This window comes from Aspergillus glaucus (assembly GCF_001890805.1).
Source record: "Aspergillus glaucus CBS 516.65 unplaced genomic scaffold ASPGLscaffold_11, whole genome shotgun sequence".
Taxonomy (NCBI): Eukaryota; Fungi; Ascomycota; class Eurotiomycetes; order Eurotiales; family Aspergillaceae; genus Aspergillus; species Aspergillus glaucus.
The window spans coordinates 1-16,514 of NW_019170463.1; the positions used below are offsets into that span (position 1 = coordinate 1).

The window sequence follows — 16,514 nt, forward strand, 5'->3', positions numbered from 1 at the left end:
CAGGAGCCGCGCCACCTCGGGGCCCGGGCTCGACTACCCCCCCATCCCAATTGGCGATTGGGCACCGCGGCCCAGTTTGTATCGAAGTAAGTGGCGTCCTCGGGGGTGAAGAGGTGTTGCCTACTATACTCGAAAGGATGTCATAGGCACTGTGACGGCTCAACGCCAGACAAACAGCGCCAACATGTCAAACGACGTCATACCAGCAATATGGGCAAACAAGGGCTTCAGCCGCAGCACACAAATGTCTATAAAGATCGTTCATCGCCTAGATAGATTTTCTTTTCCTTCTTCTTCCCCAGATTCCATATTCTCATCGATGGCTACAGTAGTCTAGATAGGGATTCAGTTCATTAATATCTACTATTCCGAGCCCATAACAGGCACTATTCGGAGTGAATAGAGCAACACCTCTGATTCTACATATATATTTATTGTACGGCCTTTTTATAAACAATCTGGCGGCCGTCAACTAAGTGCAAAAGGGATGGTGACAAGGTCGTTGCGAAAGAAGTTCAAAGAGACAAAAGGAATACAAAGCGCATAAGACATGTATGCGGTGGCCATAGTCAAAGGATGCTGGCTGCATAGCCGTAATCCTTGGTCCTATCATATCTCTATCATATCCTCTGTGGATACGATTAGGCATGGGCAGGAAGTATGTCGTAAATAGGTGGGCACGTCAGGCTCTGATTGGTCAGTCGGAGATGCGAGCATATCAATCAGTCTTCAGCGTATATGGAAGTCAACAAGAGGTCCTTGGTGATGCGGGAGACAGCGTTGTTAAGGTCCAGGACCCGGGAGCAGACGCGAGCGAGCTAGTCGGAGAGGCGCAGGTGCATCCCCGGAATGACATCCGTGCAGTCTTCGCTACCCTCGTTACCCAGGGAGACCAATCCTTGTATAGCGTGGAGGCCTCTGGCGACATTGACATCGACATCTCTGAACCACGTGTGACCTCCAGGCGTAGCATACTTGGCGTAATACGGATAGGAAGCGAGACAATAGCGGGAGTCAGGGTGAAGCAGGCAGTACCACAGCCAATAGCTGGGTCTTGACGGAGAACCTGTTGGGAGACGGTGTGATAGGCCATACATAGCCATCTATGATTCTATCAGCCGTTAATTCTCCTCTGATGATATAAGTAGGAATCAAATTCCGCAGTTGCGACGTCGAGCAGGCCATAGACTCCCCACCAGCTTATGAGCTGGGGGATGGTGACCGTCCCGACATTTTCCCAGGCGGATTGGAGTGAATCGGGGTGAACATCTTGAATGTTGCAAATACGACGGAAATATTCGAAGGACAGGTCTTCTAGAGACACGCGAGAGGAGAGGGGGGGGGGGGGCGTGTTCGAAGCGGTAGATCCCTAAGGAATCCTCTGCCGCTTCTGGGCGAGCTGAAATTCGAAACCAACACTTAGTTCTTTCACCGACGCGAACGTCCCCGATATAATCATGATTCGAAACGACGTGCTTAAATCTCGAGATGAGAGTTTTCAGAGGCATCGTTGGTTTTTTATTCCGACTTGAGAACAAGCGAGGCGAATGTGGGAGTAACATAAGTGGACTCAAAGATCTTGAAGAAGGTTTGCGGCTCGTCTGAGGTAAGCAGCTGTTGCCGCGCCGTTTGGCTGTCGCCCGGAGGCGATGTCCCGAGTGAATGCGGCAGGAATGCGAGCGCAGCCGCACAGTTGTTCATCCTCATCTTTTTCACCACCTTCATCTCTGCCTTCAACGTGCTCAATATCAGGGTAGGCTTGCTCATATTCTTCGTCGAAATCCGAAGGAGGGCTTGAAAGGCCGCTGCTGATCTCAGATAGTTCTTCAAATCCACCATTCACCGCGTCGGCGAGCGCATCGAGGTTGACTGTGGCCGCTCGGGCCCAAGAAGTAGAGATGGAGCTGATCGGATAGAAAGTCCCGGGTCGGCGCTAGCGCTGGACTGGGTCTTTTCTGTGAGTTGTGATCGGTCGACAGGAATTGCGTAAAACGCGGGGCGTGAGCTGTAGTCGAACGTCGTTTTCGGGTCTCCGTTTTCAATCGCGGATAGCTGCCCACGGTACCATCAGCCCTCTAGTTTAAAGGATGACTCGGTCAGATATCTTCAACATAACGAACAGTTTCCGGGGGAGGTCTATCGCCTTCGAATGTGACTTGTCTACCTCGGTTGTCAGAGTAGATTGTGTGAGGATCCCTACCTATCAGCGCGCTACTATATATATATCGGTTCCCGAGCATGATGAACATCTTCTGATAATAGTGGGCTTTTTGGCCCAACGGTAGAACCTCTGAGCTCGGGCAGTGTTCTAACAGATGGTGCATTTGCATCCCAGTTCTTGAGTTGCCTACAAGGCCTTCATCGCGAAAGGCCTGCCGAGGATCAAGTCTTCCGAGCTTTAGATGACAAGAAAGACAGGTACGTGAATGGCAACATCCCCGATCATGATGGCTAAATCTTCACGGCAACCGATGCTATTAATGGACAACTCGTTCTGTGGCGTGATTGCGAGTTTCGGATCTGGGGTCATTGCTAAATGCTAATCCAAGACGGTGGCAATCCTCGTTAAACTCGATGCCAAGTCCTGGCTTAACCTTGGAGCTGTTCTCGTGACCTCGTTAAACTCACTTGCTCGGCGTCCGGCCAATTTTTAAGGGCTAGGCCCGGAAATGCTAATGACTAGCTTTGGCACAAAAGATTTCGTTGAAGAAGAAAGGCACGAATGCCCGGTCGGGCGGTGCTAAATACACGTGCGCGCAGCGCGGGGTCGATAGTCCCTCCAATAATCTCTCCGTCCGGTAACCTCTCTGCCCGACTAAATATACCGCTTATGCGACAGGCGCAGCCTGTGACACCAATGTTTGCTAAACTGAGCACCCAGTCCAGAAAGAAGATCACTAAGGATGGAAAGTTCAACTCAAAAGTCATTACTTTGATGAAATTCAAGAAAGCTCACAATCTTACAGTCAGCTATGCCAATGACAATGAACACATATACTGTAGTGGTGCGCCCCGAGATGCTACCGGAAGTACGTTATGCCGTCTCCGGTCAGGTCCGGTACATCCCATCGTTCGAGAATCAACTAACTACGCACTTCAGTATGATCCGGTAGCCATCTTTTATGGTCGTACGGGAACGATATTCCAAACAGTATTCTCAGTGATCCCTCTCGGAGGTCAGGGGTTGAACGAAGAGGTCACCGATAGTCCTCGTCGTACGAAGGTCGTTGATAGTTGTTTCGGGCCCCTTGCTGGCTGCGTTCCGTGCTGGCCTTAGCCAAACTGTCATCCTTTGGGTTCGTACGAGAACCCCATAACAATAGTATCTTAATCAATCAACTACATCTTGATTCAATCCTTTTAATCTCGCTGTCCGTTGATAAAAAGGAAGGTCGATAGTCCGGTATTCGGAAATACCAACCTTCCTGCCCCGGCCCAACTATTCCTGCGAACCCGCCACAGTAACTAACTACAGGCATAAGTATGACTAAGTAATGTGTGACGGCTCAACGCCTCAGTGGCTGATATCGACAAACGCCGCCATCCAAGCAAACAAAGAAAGCACTTAGCGCGGTCACAGAACCCATAAATAAAAACCCTTTTTTTCTGTAGATAGATTCCTCTTCTTTTTTCCTCTCCAGGTTCGATATTCTCGTCATTAGGCTACCTAGTCTAGACATGAATATTATTCGTTTTATCTACTAGTTAGTTACCGAGCCCGTGACATAATGCATAAGTCCGCCGCTATGCGCGGTGAGTCCTAACATCTTTCCTAAGTCCCCGATACAACTAGGTTCTTGTTCTGGCCGCGTTGGGTTTACCGCCAAGATTGAATAGGAATAATTGATAGGCTGGGGGGAGCAATGTATGCTTTGACTCTCTGTTCAGGAATCAGGATGGAAGGGAGAAATCCAAACCCACGGGTCACCAAGTTATGCTGTAGTATTTGATTTGATGTTCCAATCGTCTGTATGTAACTGGCTTAAGAATCAGGAAATGACGTCCGTTAGGTGTAACATTGTCACATATATTGGGATAAGTTTATTTGTTTTGGTGCATCACTTGAGCTTTATGAGAATATTGCGCCACACCGGCTTCGGCGCAGAATGTCAATGGATCTCGTCGATTGCTAATTTCCAAAGCAGTTGCACACGGCTTAGCACGTCACAGCTGCACTGCCCTGTGCTTGGTAGTACCATTGCACTGGGAGAAACGAGATGGTCCAAAGCACTATCTATGTCAATGGCAATCGAATTTACTGACGGCTCAAAACAATGGTACTGACGTGATGAGACTTGAAACAGCGAAATTCCAGTCTCTTTGCGCTTTGCTTTTGATATACATACTGATGATGAGCAATGATAAGTGACAAATATAATTTGAAAAACAGCAAATATTTCCAGATCTTTCAGTCTATCCAAATGCCTATCAATAGTAATTTTGGTCTGTGTAGAGTTTATTCCTCTGCAACTCCATATTTCGCTGTGGGACCTGAGCCTCCGCCACGACCATTGCGTAACCAGCATTTGATATGCTTAACAGTAAAATAAACACGCGAATAATGTCCCTCAGTTAGATCTCACGCTCCATCAAAATGTTGTCAATGGAGACCCAGTGTGACAGTTTGACTTCTACCAAGGATAGAGGGCTATGCCAACCCTTGGCATCGGTTGATTTCCTGCATTCTGCTTTTGATCGCGTGCCACGCTGTCAGCATCATTGCTGAAGAGCTCATTATTCGGAGAGGCGGAGCGCGGGGGTCCGTAAATTCTTGCCCTAAACGGACATGGGCAATGGTATAAAAGGACCTCACTCACCTGGACTTGAACTGAATTTGAAGCAACAATAAGACAGAAACACAACGAAGATATAATGGCAGTCACGAGCTCCAACGGTCACGGCAACAAGATTGATGAGAAGCACCAAATGTCTGGAGCAGCCAAGCTGCGACATATGTTACAAGAATCCAATGACTTGATTGTTTGCCCTGGTGTCTATGATGGACTCTCGGCCAGAATAGCGCTGAACCTTGGTTTTGAGGCCATGTATATGGTATGTGTTCAGGTCTCCAAATTGGAAATCTGTGACTGAACTTTTAAGACTGGTGCGGGAACGACAGCGTCACGATTGGGAAAGGCCGATCTGGGTCTTGCGCAGTTGTATGACATGAAAACCAATGCGGAGATGATTGCTCACCTTGAACCGTTTGGGCCACCGCTGATTGCTGATATGGACACCGGTTATGGCGGTATGTTTTGACTTGCTAGTATATTGGACAAAGTTGACAAGGAAAGTAGGTCCCTTAATGGTGTCACAAGCCGTACAGCAGTACATCACAGCTGGTGTTGCAGGCTTCCACATTGAAGATCAGATTCAAAACAAGCGTTGCGGCCATCTGGGAGGCAAGAAAGTGGTTTCTCTTGACGAGTATCTCACTCGTATCCGAGCGGCTAAGAGCACTATTGATCGGTTGCGATCAGATATTGTTCTGATTGCCCGTACTGATGCCCTTCAGCAGCTTGGCTATGAGGAGTGCATCCAGCGTTTGCGAGCTGCTCGTGATGCTGGAGCAGATGTCGGCCTTCTCGAGGGCTTTGCCTCTAAAGATCAGGCACAACAGGCTGTTGAGGACCTCCGTCCATGGCCGTTGCTGCTAAACATGGTTGAAAATGGTGCTGGACCGGTTATTACGACTCGGGAAGCTGCAGATATGGGATTCCGAATCATGATATTTTCTTTTGCCTCCTTGGCCCCAGCATATTTGGGAATCCGAGCAGCACTGGAGCGTTTGAAGAGAGATGGGGTTGTAGGCACACCGAAGGGGTTGGGCCCGAGGCAATTGTTCGATATCTGCGGGTTGGCGGAATCAATGCAGACTGATATGGAAGCTGGAGGAGTGGATTACTATACTGTTTAAGGCTTGGAACTTCTATTCGTGTTATCAGTATTGAGCAATGTACTGTCGAGTTTATTCCTGTCTCTTCGTATTGCTGGCATTTCCTTTAATGTAAGTAGATTGTGATTGTCTGATTGTCATAACCTTTCATCATCCAAACACTGCCACACGACTTTCTTTTCACGTCATATTGATAAAGGAAGAGCTGCTATGGCGTACTACATCGGCAGATCGTTGGGGCGTTCAAGTATCATAGCCTCCCACTTTTGCCGATGTGAGTCAACACTGGCGTTTTAGTTTTATTATTATTATTATTATTTATTCATACACGCATCTGTCAGCCCTATTGGCCGATTGGCGGCAGCTCACTGCGGGACGATTGGACGAATCTGACTGGCCCACGTTATATTATCGCGAACTCTAATCTCGTGTGGAGATTCGATACGACGTTGGTAAGGTGTTGAACTGCCCAAGGAGTCTTGTGCTCAGCATAAAGCGTGCGGTTTTGGCGATTAGATTTGGCCTCGTTAGAAATGACCGCCAATCACAATCTTGCGTGCCAGGGAGCAGGTGCTCAGCCCGGGCTTCAGCGTGCTGGGGGCAATGGAGTAGTATGTGGGCGGAATAGGTCGGAGAAGGACATGAAAACGCCCTTCCAAGGCCTGAGAGTAAATTGTTATGGGGTCTGTGTGTTTTTTAATACTGGGCTCTTGAATTGCAATGATTTCAACGTCTTTCACTTCTTTCTCGCTAAAAAGGTGGACCATCACCTTGTCAGCAGTTGGCCTGAAGATGCGTAAGCGCGTATTATTCATAATTGAGCCAAATCAGAAGATAGACTGTTCAGTGAGAGCACGCCTACGTAGCAATTCGGCAAGCAAACACCTACAACGAAAGTACTTATTGGTCTTCCATGCTATTATCCGAGACTACATTAACAGTGCCATCATTTTCAACACATAGTACTACATCACAAACGCTTCTATTTCTGAAACGTTCACACGACCTCGGGTTTCCTCGACTGGATGGATCCAAATGGTGTCGTAAAATATACGGGACAACATACGGGCTATCACAAGGATTGGAGGTGAGACGGTGGAGTTATGATGTCTGCGGTTCTGATGCCGAAGTTTGTTAGTGATCCATCATTCTCCACGGGCCATTCTTTAGCTTGCCTTGAACGATAAAACGGTGTTTGGGTCCACTTTCAGACGCCGAATACAGCGTTGACACCAGCCCCTCACTCACCAACACCGCCAGATTCCTCGGTCCCAGGAATGTATCCCTAGCGGGTGGTTACTTCATTCCTCGAACAAGTCCCTAAATTCGACGGCGGCCATGAATCGGATGGAATTGTTTCAAGCACATAGTTCTGGATACGAGTGATATTGGGAATGGTCTGCAACGAAAGAAAAAAAAAATACATTGTGCAAACCCTATTTCCGAGTTATGCGGGATGTAATACCACGTGCTTATAGAGCTATGTTATTGTTATTTGATTGGAGAGTCCTCCCTCAGGGATAAGAAACTGACCGGAGGAAGACCAGGTCACCATAAAGTCCCAATAGAGAATCGAACTCAAGCTGGCGCTCCCGTGTAGAAGGCGTCGAACCACTGTGGTAGCTCCGCGTGTGTCCTGGGTAGACGTCGTGTCAGCCCCCATATCCCATCATGTCCCATGTTTAAGCATCGGGATTATATCAGTCAGTTCTCGCGCATCTTCATTTATACCGTATGCGTTCTCTGACTACAGACGCCATTCGCAACGACGCCCAAACACTCCCCCAACTGTTAAAAGCCCGGCGGCAAACGTACATAGATAGACGAGTGGTAGACGACAATTAGAATACCCGGAGAAGACTTGCAGACAAAGAGCGTAGTGCAAAAGAACGTACATGTACCTTCCCTTCTATTTGCATGCTCATAATGTCCGTTATTCTCATTCCGCCGCAATCAGGATCACTGTTGTTGTTCAGTTCTTTCCTCGATTTCCGCTATCATCACAGTTTTTGCCCATTCGCATGACCCCCCTAGCCCAGTAATGCTCTTTGGGATAAGTCCAGGCGCCATTCGACAGCTGTCAGCAATAAGTAGACTCTGTAGAAGAAAAGATGGGGTGTACGAAAGAATGACGCCAGAGGGCAAACGATAGATGTACGATAGGAGGGAAAGACGATAAACTGATTTACAGGATTAGAATATAGACGGACGATATGGCTATACTTTAGCTCATCGCGTAAAGGATTCATCTAGAACATTCCATAGAGCTGCAAGAGCAGGCATTCTGTTTGAGTACAAACGGATATATGCCTACAGACTCTTGGGAGAACTATCAGAGATTGTAGTCGCTTACGGACATGAATATGGATGGATAGATGTGCAGCTTATATGTCTCGTGCTCTGTACATGTAATGCTACGGTACTACATTGCGATGGTGGGTCTGCTGTAGTGCCTTTCCGTCTGCAACGTTCGAAACCCGTAATGATCCATGTTTCCCATGACTTGAAACGGATCAAGAAAAAATCGCGGCGGCTGCATAAGTCCAGTCACAGTCTCCCAATTGACTTCACGATCCAACCCTTGGTCTGTATGTAGTACCACCACACTACATCCGGATACCGTCTGGTGCACATCGTCCATCACTGTAACCCCGGTGTTACAACCCACGCTTGTCAAGATTTCGTGTCGGGTCATGTACGGGTCGTAGATGTGCACCGGGATGCCGCGTTGTACAAGCGACCGGACGAATCCCACGCCGGCTAATGTACCCTCTCCGTTTGAAAACCCCAGCAAAGCCACGTTTCCAGGTCTATCGGGAAGACACGACGCCAGGCGATGCGCGATAGTATGGTTCATCGCATTGTTCACTCGCATCACGCACAGCCAGTACTCGGCTACCTCGGGGAGGCCGAGTTCCTGCGCCAGGTACACGAGACAGTCGACGTCTTTGCGTAGACCGTCTTGATCTGCGTCTAGTAATCCTGCTTCGCCAATGGCGCGGATTGTCAGACGCGAGTCCGTCGCGACTATTTGCGAAACGTGTGGTCCGCTCGCATCAGTCCGGCTGCAGATGGAGCTCAGGGCATGGAAGGTGGCGCTTTGCTGTGCAAGCATGGCATTTGTGGCTATTCGACCCAACTCTGCGGACCAAATGTCTGTGGCTATGATGCGTTCCGGAGAAATCCAGGAATATAGCTCTCTCAGCAATGCAGCCGCTTCAGCGGAATGCTTGTCGGCCAAGCTACCAATAACGACGCGGGTAGGATGTAGAAGGCTGTTGATAATGCTGCCCGTGACAAGAAAGTCGGGGTTGGCGATAAGGTCGAATGATGCGGTTGTGGCTTTGTCGAGCTACCTCTCCATGTTAGAATGTATATAGTATATACGGAGACCAGATACATACCCGTTGGCGAATGGCTTTGGTATTGCCCCGTCCTTTATAGACTATGACTTTGTGGCTCGTCGAGACTTGGGCAATGGTCCGGATGGTCTGCAAATCAGCATATTTTCTGACTACAGGTATGGGGGACTCACGTTGGTATCCGTGTCCTCGCCCAGAAAAATCATATCGGCTGCAGCCACACAACCAGTCACGTCGGTGGAAAACACCACATTTGCCAGTCGTCTCTTCCGATGTACCTCTTCATTGTACAGAACCTCGTCTTTCTCCTCCACAGCAGCATAATCAAACAGTAACGCATCGACTCCCGGCTCCGAAACAGGGACGCAATCCGAATTCCATGCCGCAATGCGCCGAACATCGCGATCCACGACGTCAAACTGCACGTCCGGATTACGCTCCGCCAGAACCAGAGCCGCCAGCGCCGACACGTTCTCTCCTGTACACAAAAAGCATGCGCGACGGACCTTTTGGATGCGCTTCGGCTGTTGCGTCGACTCATCGTCCGTACGATCGGTAAAGGTGTGACCCTTGACGACCACCCAACGTTGGGACTGTCGTCTTGCGAAACAAACGACATACCGGCGACAGAAGGCGAGGAAATAGAAGCCGGCTAGCGCGGCAAAGATAAGTATTGGAATCATGGTTATACCTACGACTCAACATGGTGACGGTCGGAACATCAACAAAATAAGTATCGAGATGGGACATTTTATTTTTAGGACGACGTTGGTGATGTATGGCAGTGATGCGCGACGTGGCAGCGGTTCTGTGGGTCTGCTGAAGTGGCATCGCATGTCAGATAGAACAGCAAGCGAGTAATGACTGTGGAAGACCAAGTGGCAGCGCGGCATGGTAAATGTTGGGCTCGTGTTGGTGCCCTGGCGTATAACTACGGAAGGTAGCTTACATTCTAGTTGAAGTATCCACACGAGAAAGTTACGAGATCCATCACACTACAGTGCGGCATGCATCAATAGCCAATGCAACCTTGTCCTCATCTCATCGCCCATCACCATCGACAAACCACCAAATACACCCATTCAAATCGAACGACATGCCACTAATTGCCTGTTTCCACGGCGGCGGATCCAACGGCGAGATCTACCGCCAACAATGTGCCCAACTTGAGCGGCTCCTCGAGCCCGAATTCCGCCTTGTATTCTTCGACGCTCCCTTTGAACGCTCTCCGGGTCCCGGCATCCTCCCCGCCTTCCGCGACTATGGCCCCTTCCGATCATGGTTTACGCAGGATGATACGGGAACTGAAGTATCCGACGGCAGCGGCTATGATCGAATCGGGCGGGATGGGGTCGAACGGGTGCTGGATCTGATGGAGCGACAGGGAGGCGCGGAGGACTGGGTCGGAGCCATGGGGTTCAGCCAGGGAACGCGAATCGTCGGCGGATTACTCCGCGACCAACAGCGGCGAGAAATTCTGGGCGAAAAAGGCAGGATCCGATTAGCATTTGGAGTGTTTTGCATGGGAGGGGGCGCGCCGATGGAGGCAGAGAGCGGTCATCGTAAGTCATTCTTCCTCGGGACTGAACAAGCCGAACTGGGGTACATATTAACAAAGGAAGGCATTGATACGTCGGATTCGTTTGATCCCATTACTCTGCCCACGCTACATGTCCACGGGCTGCGCGATCCGTTTTTGCACCTGGGTGTCCAACAGACCGAAACGTACTTCAACCCGCAGAGCCGGGCGGTGCTCGAGGTGGACTATCACCATGCCATGCCGTGGGTTCGGAGCGAAGTGCAGCAGTTGGCGAGCATGATTCGGTCTTTGTATTGTCCATAATTTGCATAATTTGTACAGGACGGTCGACCGGTTCGGGCGATATTCTGACACTGCATACCGCATTCCGCATTGGTCTCTAGCGTCGGTCGTTAAGCAATAAACACTCCGTACTCCATAGTCTAGCAAATTCTTCTCTAAGTATATAACCCGGTTTTGGGCGAGTAAGAAAGCTATCTATAACCGTGTCATACCAAGGGACGACTGGGGATAAATGGATCACACGACTCGGGTTCACTTCGTATACGCCATTCAACGATAGCATCCCCGAGGCCTCCATTCCAGGTAAGCGGACTTGGTCAGACAACCGGCCGGCGTCTATCTACAACGGCATGCGACCTTTTTAAATGAAAATGTATGCCCGAGAATGGAGGATTGGAATTGTCGCATGCTTTCTCTGCTTTCTATGGTCTCCAACAAGATAATACGGGCCGACGAATTGTCCATTGTACTGTACCTCCGAACGGGAAGCACATAGCTACGGACGAAACCAGGACGATTGACAGTCGGGCGAATTTTCCGCCTTTAACCCCGCGGTTAATTTATTTGACATTCGGCTGCCCGTTGGGAAAATACTCGATTGGTGCACTCGGTTAATTGTAATCAGCCGTAATACGACGCAAATAACCGACTGGTCCTGGATCGTCGTCTTGTTTTTACCCCGGACCCCCCACAGCACCTCCGCATTGCGATACAGCCTAACCGAGTGGCACGACTGACTTTATATATCTCAGTTCTCATCGCGACAGAGAAGATGCCGGCCAGCAGTTATGTATCGCATTTCCAACATCTATGGTACGTCTGCCGTTTTGCATCCGATCATATGTCACTGACGCTTCGCAGTCTTGGCGGCCTTTGGCACCATTGGCGGTGCCTTGTTCGGTTTTGATGTGAGCTCGATGAGTGCTTGGATCGGGGCCGACCAGTATCTGGAATACTTTGATCATCCCGACTCGAATCTGCAAGGCGGTATCACGGCATCCATGTCGGCCGGCTCGTTTGCCGGAGCTATCGCGGCCGGGTTCATTTCTGACTTTCTGGGTCGTCGATTGTCCTTGATGATAGCATCGGTGGTTTGGATCATCGGCTCGGTGATCCAATGCAGCGCGCACAGCGTGGCCCAGTTGGTGGCTGGTAGAGTCGTTAGCGGATTGGCAGGTATGTTTCATGGTCCTTCCCAGCGAAAAACAAATCGTTGATGCTCATCGATTAGTCGGCGTGACGTCCTCGCAGGTTTGTGTCTACCTGGCTGAACTGGCCCCAGCGAAAATCCGAGGTCGGGTTGTGGGCATCCAACAATGGGCAATCGAATGGGGCATCTTGGTCATGTATCTCATCGCGTACGGCTGTTCGATATCCGTGGCAGGTCCCGCGGCTTTCCGGATTTGCTGGGGCGTGCAGGCTGTCCCTGGCTTGATCCTCGGCCTGGCTCTGATCTTCTTCCCTGAATCGCCGCGATGGCTTGCCGGGAAAGAACGCTGGGAAGAATGCTTGGATACGCTGGCTTTGATCCACGGTAAAGGCGATCGCAACCATCCGATGGTACGAGCGGAATTCGAGGAGGTACAAGAAGCCGCGCGCGTGGCGCACGAGTCGCAGGATGTTTCAATATTGGCTCTGTTTGGGCCGCGTATCTGGCAGCGGACCATGTGCGGAATCAGTGTGCAAGTGTGGCAGCAACTTCTGGGAGGAAATGTTGCCATGTACTACGTCGTGTATATTTTCCAAATGGCCGATATGGTGCGTGCATCTAAGATGGCATTCGTGACCCAGCTAACACGCAGTAACAGGGCGGCAATCAATCTCTAACCTCGTCCATCATCCAATATGTCATCTTCCTGGTGACTACTGGTGTCGTACTGCCATTCATCGATAAAACCGGTCGTCGCATGTTGCTCCTGTCCGGGTCGATCTTGTGCATGGCGCTACATTTTGCCATCGCTGGTACGATGGCAACGTACGGACACTACGCTGACTCAGTCAACGGTAACGAGAACCTGCGTTGGGTGATTGCCGGCGCACCAGGCAAGGGCGTTATTGCCTGTAGTTACATCTTCACTGGCATTTACGGATTGACATGGGTAGGTTTCCAATAGAGAACTACAGGGCTTATGCGATACTGACTCCACTTCTCAGGCTCCGACGGCTTGGATCTACTCATCCGAAATATTCCCTCTGAAGTATCGTGCCAAAGGTGTCGGGCTTTCTGCTGCAGGCAATTGGATTTTCAACTTCGCATTGGCGTACTTCGTAGCCCCGGCGTTTACCAACATCCAGTGGAGAACATATCTTATCTTCGGGGTCTTCTGCACTGTGATGACGCTGCATGTGTATTTCCTGTATCCGGAGACGGCACAGCGGTCGCTTGAAGAGATCGATTATATGTTCGATACGGGTGTCAAGGCGTGGAAGTCGCACGATGTGCAGGTTCCCCAGCGTGAGCAGGGTGTGAAGAAGACGGAAGAAGTTGTTCATGATGAGCGTGTTTAGCTTAGATCTATAGCGTTGTGTGGGTTATTATAGTTCTGCAAGATCGAAAAGTTGTTTGTCGATTAGATCTATGGCCAGTCCAGGAGCCGGTAGCGAAACCGGAAGGCAGCTGACTATAATTGACTTCGACTGCGAGGGTAGCATTCACCGCTTTAGGTGAACGAACCCTAGACGTACACACATCCATTTGCCACTTTATACTGTCTTTCACTAGCCATCCGACCTGCTTTCGTCGCCTTTTGGGCAACCAAATGTGATAACACACGTAGCCTGTCTCAAGCTCTGGGTGATCTGAGCATGCGTAATCCGGCGAATGTAATACGAGCCAACTGGCGCTCGTGCGCGAATCTGGCGACGAAACGATCTCGCATAGTGCAGAGAATGTCGATGCACGAATATCGCGATAACAACCAATGTGCCATTTATGTTGACGTGATGAGCATGTCGGGAGTAATACGAGTCAACGGCCAAGGCATGCATTTGAATCAACCACGTGATAGGTGCTGTGCGCGTTATCCAAGCATGAATACCATACTAGTAGGCCGCATGCAATTTCCTCGTCCCCTGTCCGCCGTCTGCAACCATCCTGCTCGCCTGTCGATTGACGAATACAATAAATTCTCGATTCGCTGATGGGAACGGCATGATTGAGCTTAGCATCACTTCCTTTCCCAACTGCCGAGCCCAGGCGCGGCCGTTTCTCCGTCTCCAGCCATTAACAGGTCATAAGAAAAATCTAATACATGGCAATCGTGTTCCGTGAATCAGACGAGCGATGCGCTTAGCCGTTCCTTGCCGAGGAACTCGCGACCCAACTCCAAGAAAGAGAAGTTCAGCATCTGTATAAAGCGAGCGTGCTCTGCCTTAACTTATGAGGCTATTTTGTGTTGCAAGGTGACTGCCCGGGGGAAATTCTGGTGTCTATTGGCCCGGGCATGTGGTCGTTCGTTAGCGAATCCGAATCCGAATCCAGACAAAGCGATGCGGGCGTAGGCACACCAGGCTCCTCTGAAGTAATCCAAAGCAGCAGAGAGCGGTAGCATATTGTGTTCAATGAAGATGATTTGTCCACACATTCGATGCTTTTTAAGGACTATTTCTCGAGCGTTCTCAACGAACCAGCCGGTCATATAATCCGCGTTGAAACCAAATGAGAAGTGTGTGTACATGTCACACAAAACGCAATGTGCACCATTTCCAGACGAGGCGGCATGCTCCCTTCGACAACAATGGTTCAAATGTGACTGTAGGAGGAGACATACATGAGGGCGCGATGATGATCCTCGCACAGGCCATATCTTTGACTCAGAGCATATTCCGAACTCGTTGTACTGATTCAAACATAATAATAATGAGCCTACGTTGCACAATTCCACTTTTTACCTATTGTAGAGCTTAGGCGGAAGGGTCGATCAGAACTGTACGGTCAGCCTCCTGGATCAAGCGCAGCGGACACACAAACTTGAGGTTCTTTTTAGGAGGCCACGAGACTCGCATCTCTCCGCGGGAGTTCTAGCCTGGATAATCAGCCTTTACTGCAGCGGTAAGCATCGCATAGACCACGTGTGTAATCATCAAACGGCACAACTGTCACTTTTCAGCAAGCGAACTAGGTTTTGTCGGGACATCCTGGCATCCGTGTGAATGTTCCCAGAGCTCTTCAAGCGTACACATGCATCCAGCAAGTAATAAGAGATTTACACGCTGTTCTCTAAAATCGAGCTACGCAGATGTTTGCATTGGATGCTAGCAACTATCGACTGCGTTGGGTACGCATCTGAGAGTATGAGCGAGGACATCTGTCACCAGGTGCACTATTCGATAGACTCAGATTTTGTTATCCGGCAAATGGAGGCTCATAACAAGCCCATTCTCATATGGAAGAGTCATAGTTTCAAGTATACTATCCGATGTACGCAAATACTCAAGCAAATCTGCATCGCTCCGCAGCGTTGATCGTATAATCGACTGTAATCTGAACCAACTCCAAAGCCGGAGGCGCCATAAGTGGTCAGATTTGAGTGAATGGCAAGATACACATACTATACACAAAATCCAGTTACTCACTACCCAGGAGGAGCATGTCAAACGACCCAATATTTCCCCTTCAACGTCTCTTGGAAGTTTTCTTGCGACTAAATCATGCTATCAATGGACTCTATGCATTTCTCCCAGTGCCTCTCTGCGTGGATTGTCTTTTTCGGCTCGTGCCCGAGCCAAATCACCTCAACCTCCCGAGATTGCGATGTTCGACGCCAGCGCCAGGTCAAGGACGATGGCACTCACGCCGTACGAAATGCTGGTCTCGATAATCGTCTTTGTGTTGATAACGGCTATTTCGTGGATGAGATGGCATTTGTCCTCATCCAGGGCAATGGATTTGTTACGCAATGTATGGCCAATTGTCATCAAGGCAAGACGGCGCTGGTCAGTTGGGGTTTCTCTGCCACCGAATTGGAATGGAGCCGCGAGTGTGTCTATTCCAACACACTCTTTAGAACATGTATCTTTTCATGGAGACGTTTTGTTTTGTCGTTCGAGCTCGAGACAAGCATAAGATCAGTGCGGTACGGAATCCCGAGTTCCCACAATGGAAGGTGGGACCTACGGCTGGGTATTCCAACGAAAGGAGCGGGATATGATAACCGAATAGATCTACGCTACTATGGACAATCAGTCAAGGATTGAGGCGCAATGCGGAAGTATGTCTTAGTATTCTCTACGCAGCTCACGATTAATTTCTCACCCTGAAGCCTCTCGAGTGCTACCTTATAGCTTGGTTCTGCTGGATGTCACGACTTGCTGGAGAGCTCCGAGTGAAGCTGAAATTAGCTTCATGTGCGAAATGACCTCGATACTCGGAACATGAATTCCGTAGTCGGTTCCTCGCAATCTATATCAATTTTTTAGAAACTCTGATGCCTCC

General features: G+C 49.6%; 7 protein-coding genes across 7 annotated transcripts; 5 read left to right on the forward strand and 2 right to left on the reverse strand.

Moving 5' to 3' along the window:
* The first annotated feature begins 411 nt into the window (after positions 1 to 411).
* Positions 412 to 1,331, forward strand: ASPGLDRAFT_47347 (uncharacterized protein). Its single transcript, XM_022546655.1, has one exon. It carries the CDS (start codon positions 648 to 650, stop codon positions 1,056 to 1,058), a length of 411 nt encoding a protein of 136 aa, XP_022400387.1. The 5' UTR covers positions 412 to 647; the 3' UTR covers positions 1,059 to 1,331.
* A 108-nt stretch (positions 1,332 to 1,439) lies between these two features.
* ASPGLDRAFT_58143 (uncharacterized protein) lies at positions 1,440 to 2,634 on the reverse strand. The gene is made up of 3 exons (XM_022548300.1): positions 2,423 to 2,634; positions 1,844 to 2,052; positions 1,440 to 1,805 (listed from the first exon to the last, which is right to left on the reverse strand). Exons 1-3 carry the CDS (start codon positions 2,528 to 2,530, stop codon positions 1,571 to 1,573), a joined length of 552 nt encoding a protein of 183 aa, XP_022400388.1. The 5' UTR covers positions 2,531 to 2,634; the 3' UTR covers positions 1,440 to 1,570.
* Positions 2,635 to 4,836: 2,202 nt separating this feature from the next.
* Positions 4,837 to 6,112, forward strand: ASPGLDRAFT_47351 (isocitrate lyase/PEP mutase family protein). Its single transcript, XM_022546657.1, has 3 exons — positions 4,837 to 5,052; positions 5,101 to 5,248; positions 5,298 to 6,112. The coding sequence occupies exons 1-3, from the start codon at positions 4,873 to 4,875 to the stop codon at positions 5,915 to 5,917; spliced, it is 948 nt and encodes a 315-aa protein (XP_022400389.1). The 5' UTR covers positions 4,837 to 4,872; the 3' UTR covers positions 5,918 to 6,112.
* Positions 6,113 to 8,318: 2,206 nt separating this feature from the next.
* ugd2 (putative UDP-glucose dehydrogenase Ugd1) lies at positions 8,319 to 9,941 on the reverse strand (the record flags this gene model as incomplete). Its single annotated transcript, XM_022544594.1, has 3 exons — positions 8,319 to 9,248; positions 9,301 to 9,387; positions 9,432 to 9,941. 3 exons carry the CDS (start codon positions 9,939 to 9,941, stop codon positions 8,319 to 8,321), a joined length of 1,527 nt encoding a protein of 508 aa, XP_022400390.1.
* Positions 9,942 to 10,354: 413 nt separating this feature from the next.
* ASPGLDRAFT_66687 (uncharacterized protein) lies at positions 10,355 to 11,101 on the forward strand (the record flags this gene model as incomplete). Its single annotated transcript, XM_022549049.1, has 2 exons — positions 10,355 to 10,820; positions 10,881 to 11,101. 2 exons carry the CDS (start codon positions 10,355 to 10,357, stop codon positions 11,099 to 11,101), a joined length of 687 nt encoding a protein of 228 aa, XP_022400391.1.
* A 767-nt stretch (positions 11,102 to 11,868) lies between these two features.
* Positions 11,869 to 13,588, forward strand: ASPGLDRAFT_127049 (sugar porter family MFS transporter; the record flags this gene model as incomplete). The annotated part of the gene is made up of 5 exons (XM_022540699.1): positions 11,869 to 11,893; positions 11,942 to 12,256; positions 12,312 to 12,838; positions 12,889 to 13,179; positions 13,235 to 13,588. The coding sequence occupies 5 exons, from the start codon at positions 11,869 to 11,871 to the stop codon at positions 13,586 to 13,588; spliced, it is 1,512 nt and encodes a 503-aa protein (XP_022400392.1).
* A 1,951-nt stretch (positions 13,589 to 15,539) lies between these two features.
* Positions 15,540 to 16,276, forward strand: ASPGLDRAFT_1491707 (uncharacterized protein; the record flags this gene model as incomplete). The annotated part of the gene is made up of 1 exon (XM_022542002.1): positions 15,540 to 16,276. A coding segment is annotated over one exon (606 nt), but the record flags the coding sequence as incomplete, so codon positions are not given.
* Between the last annotated feature and the right edge of the window lie 238 nt (positions 16,277 to 16,514).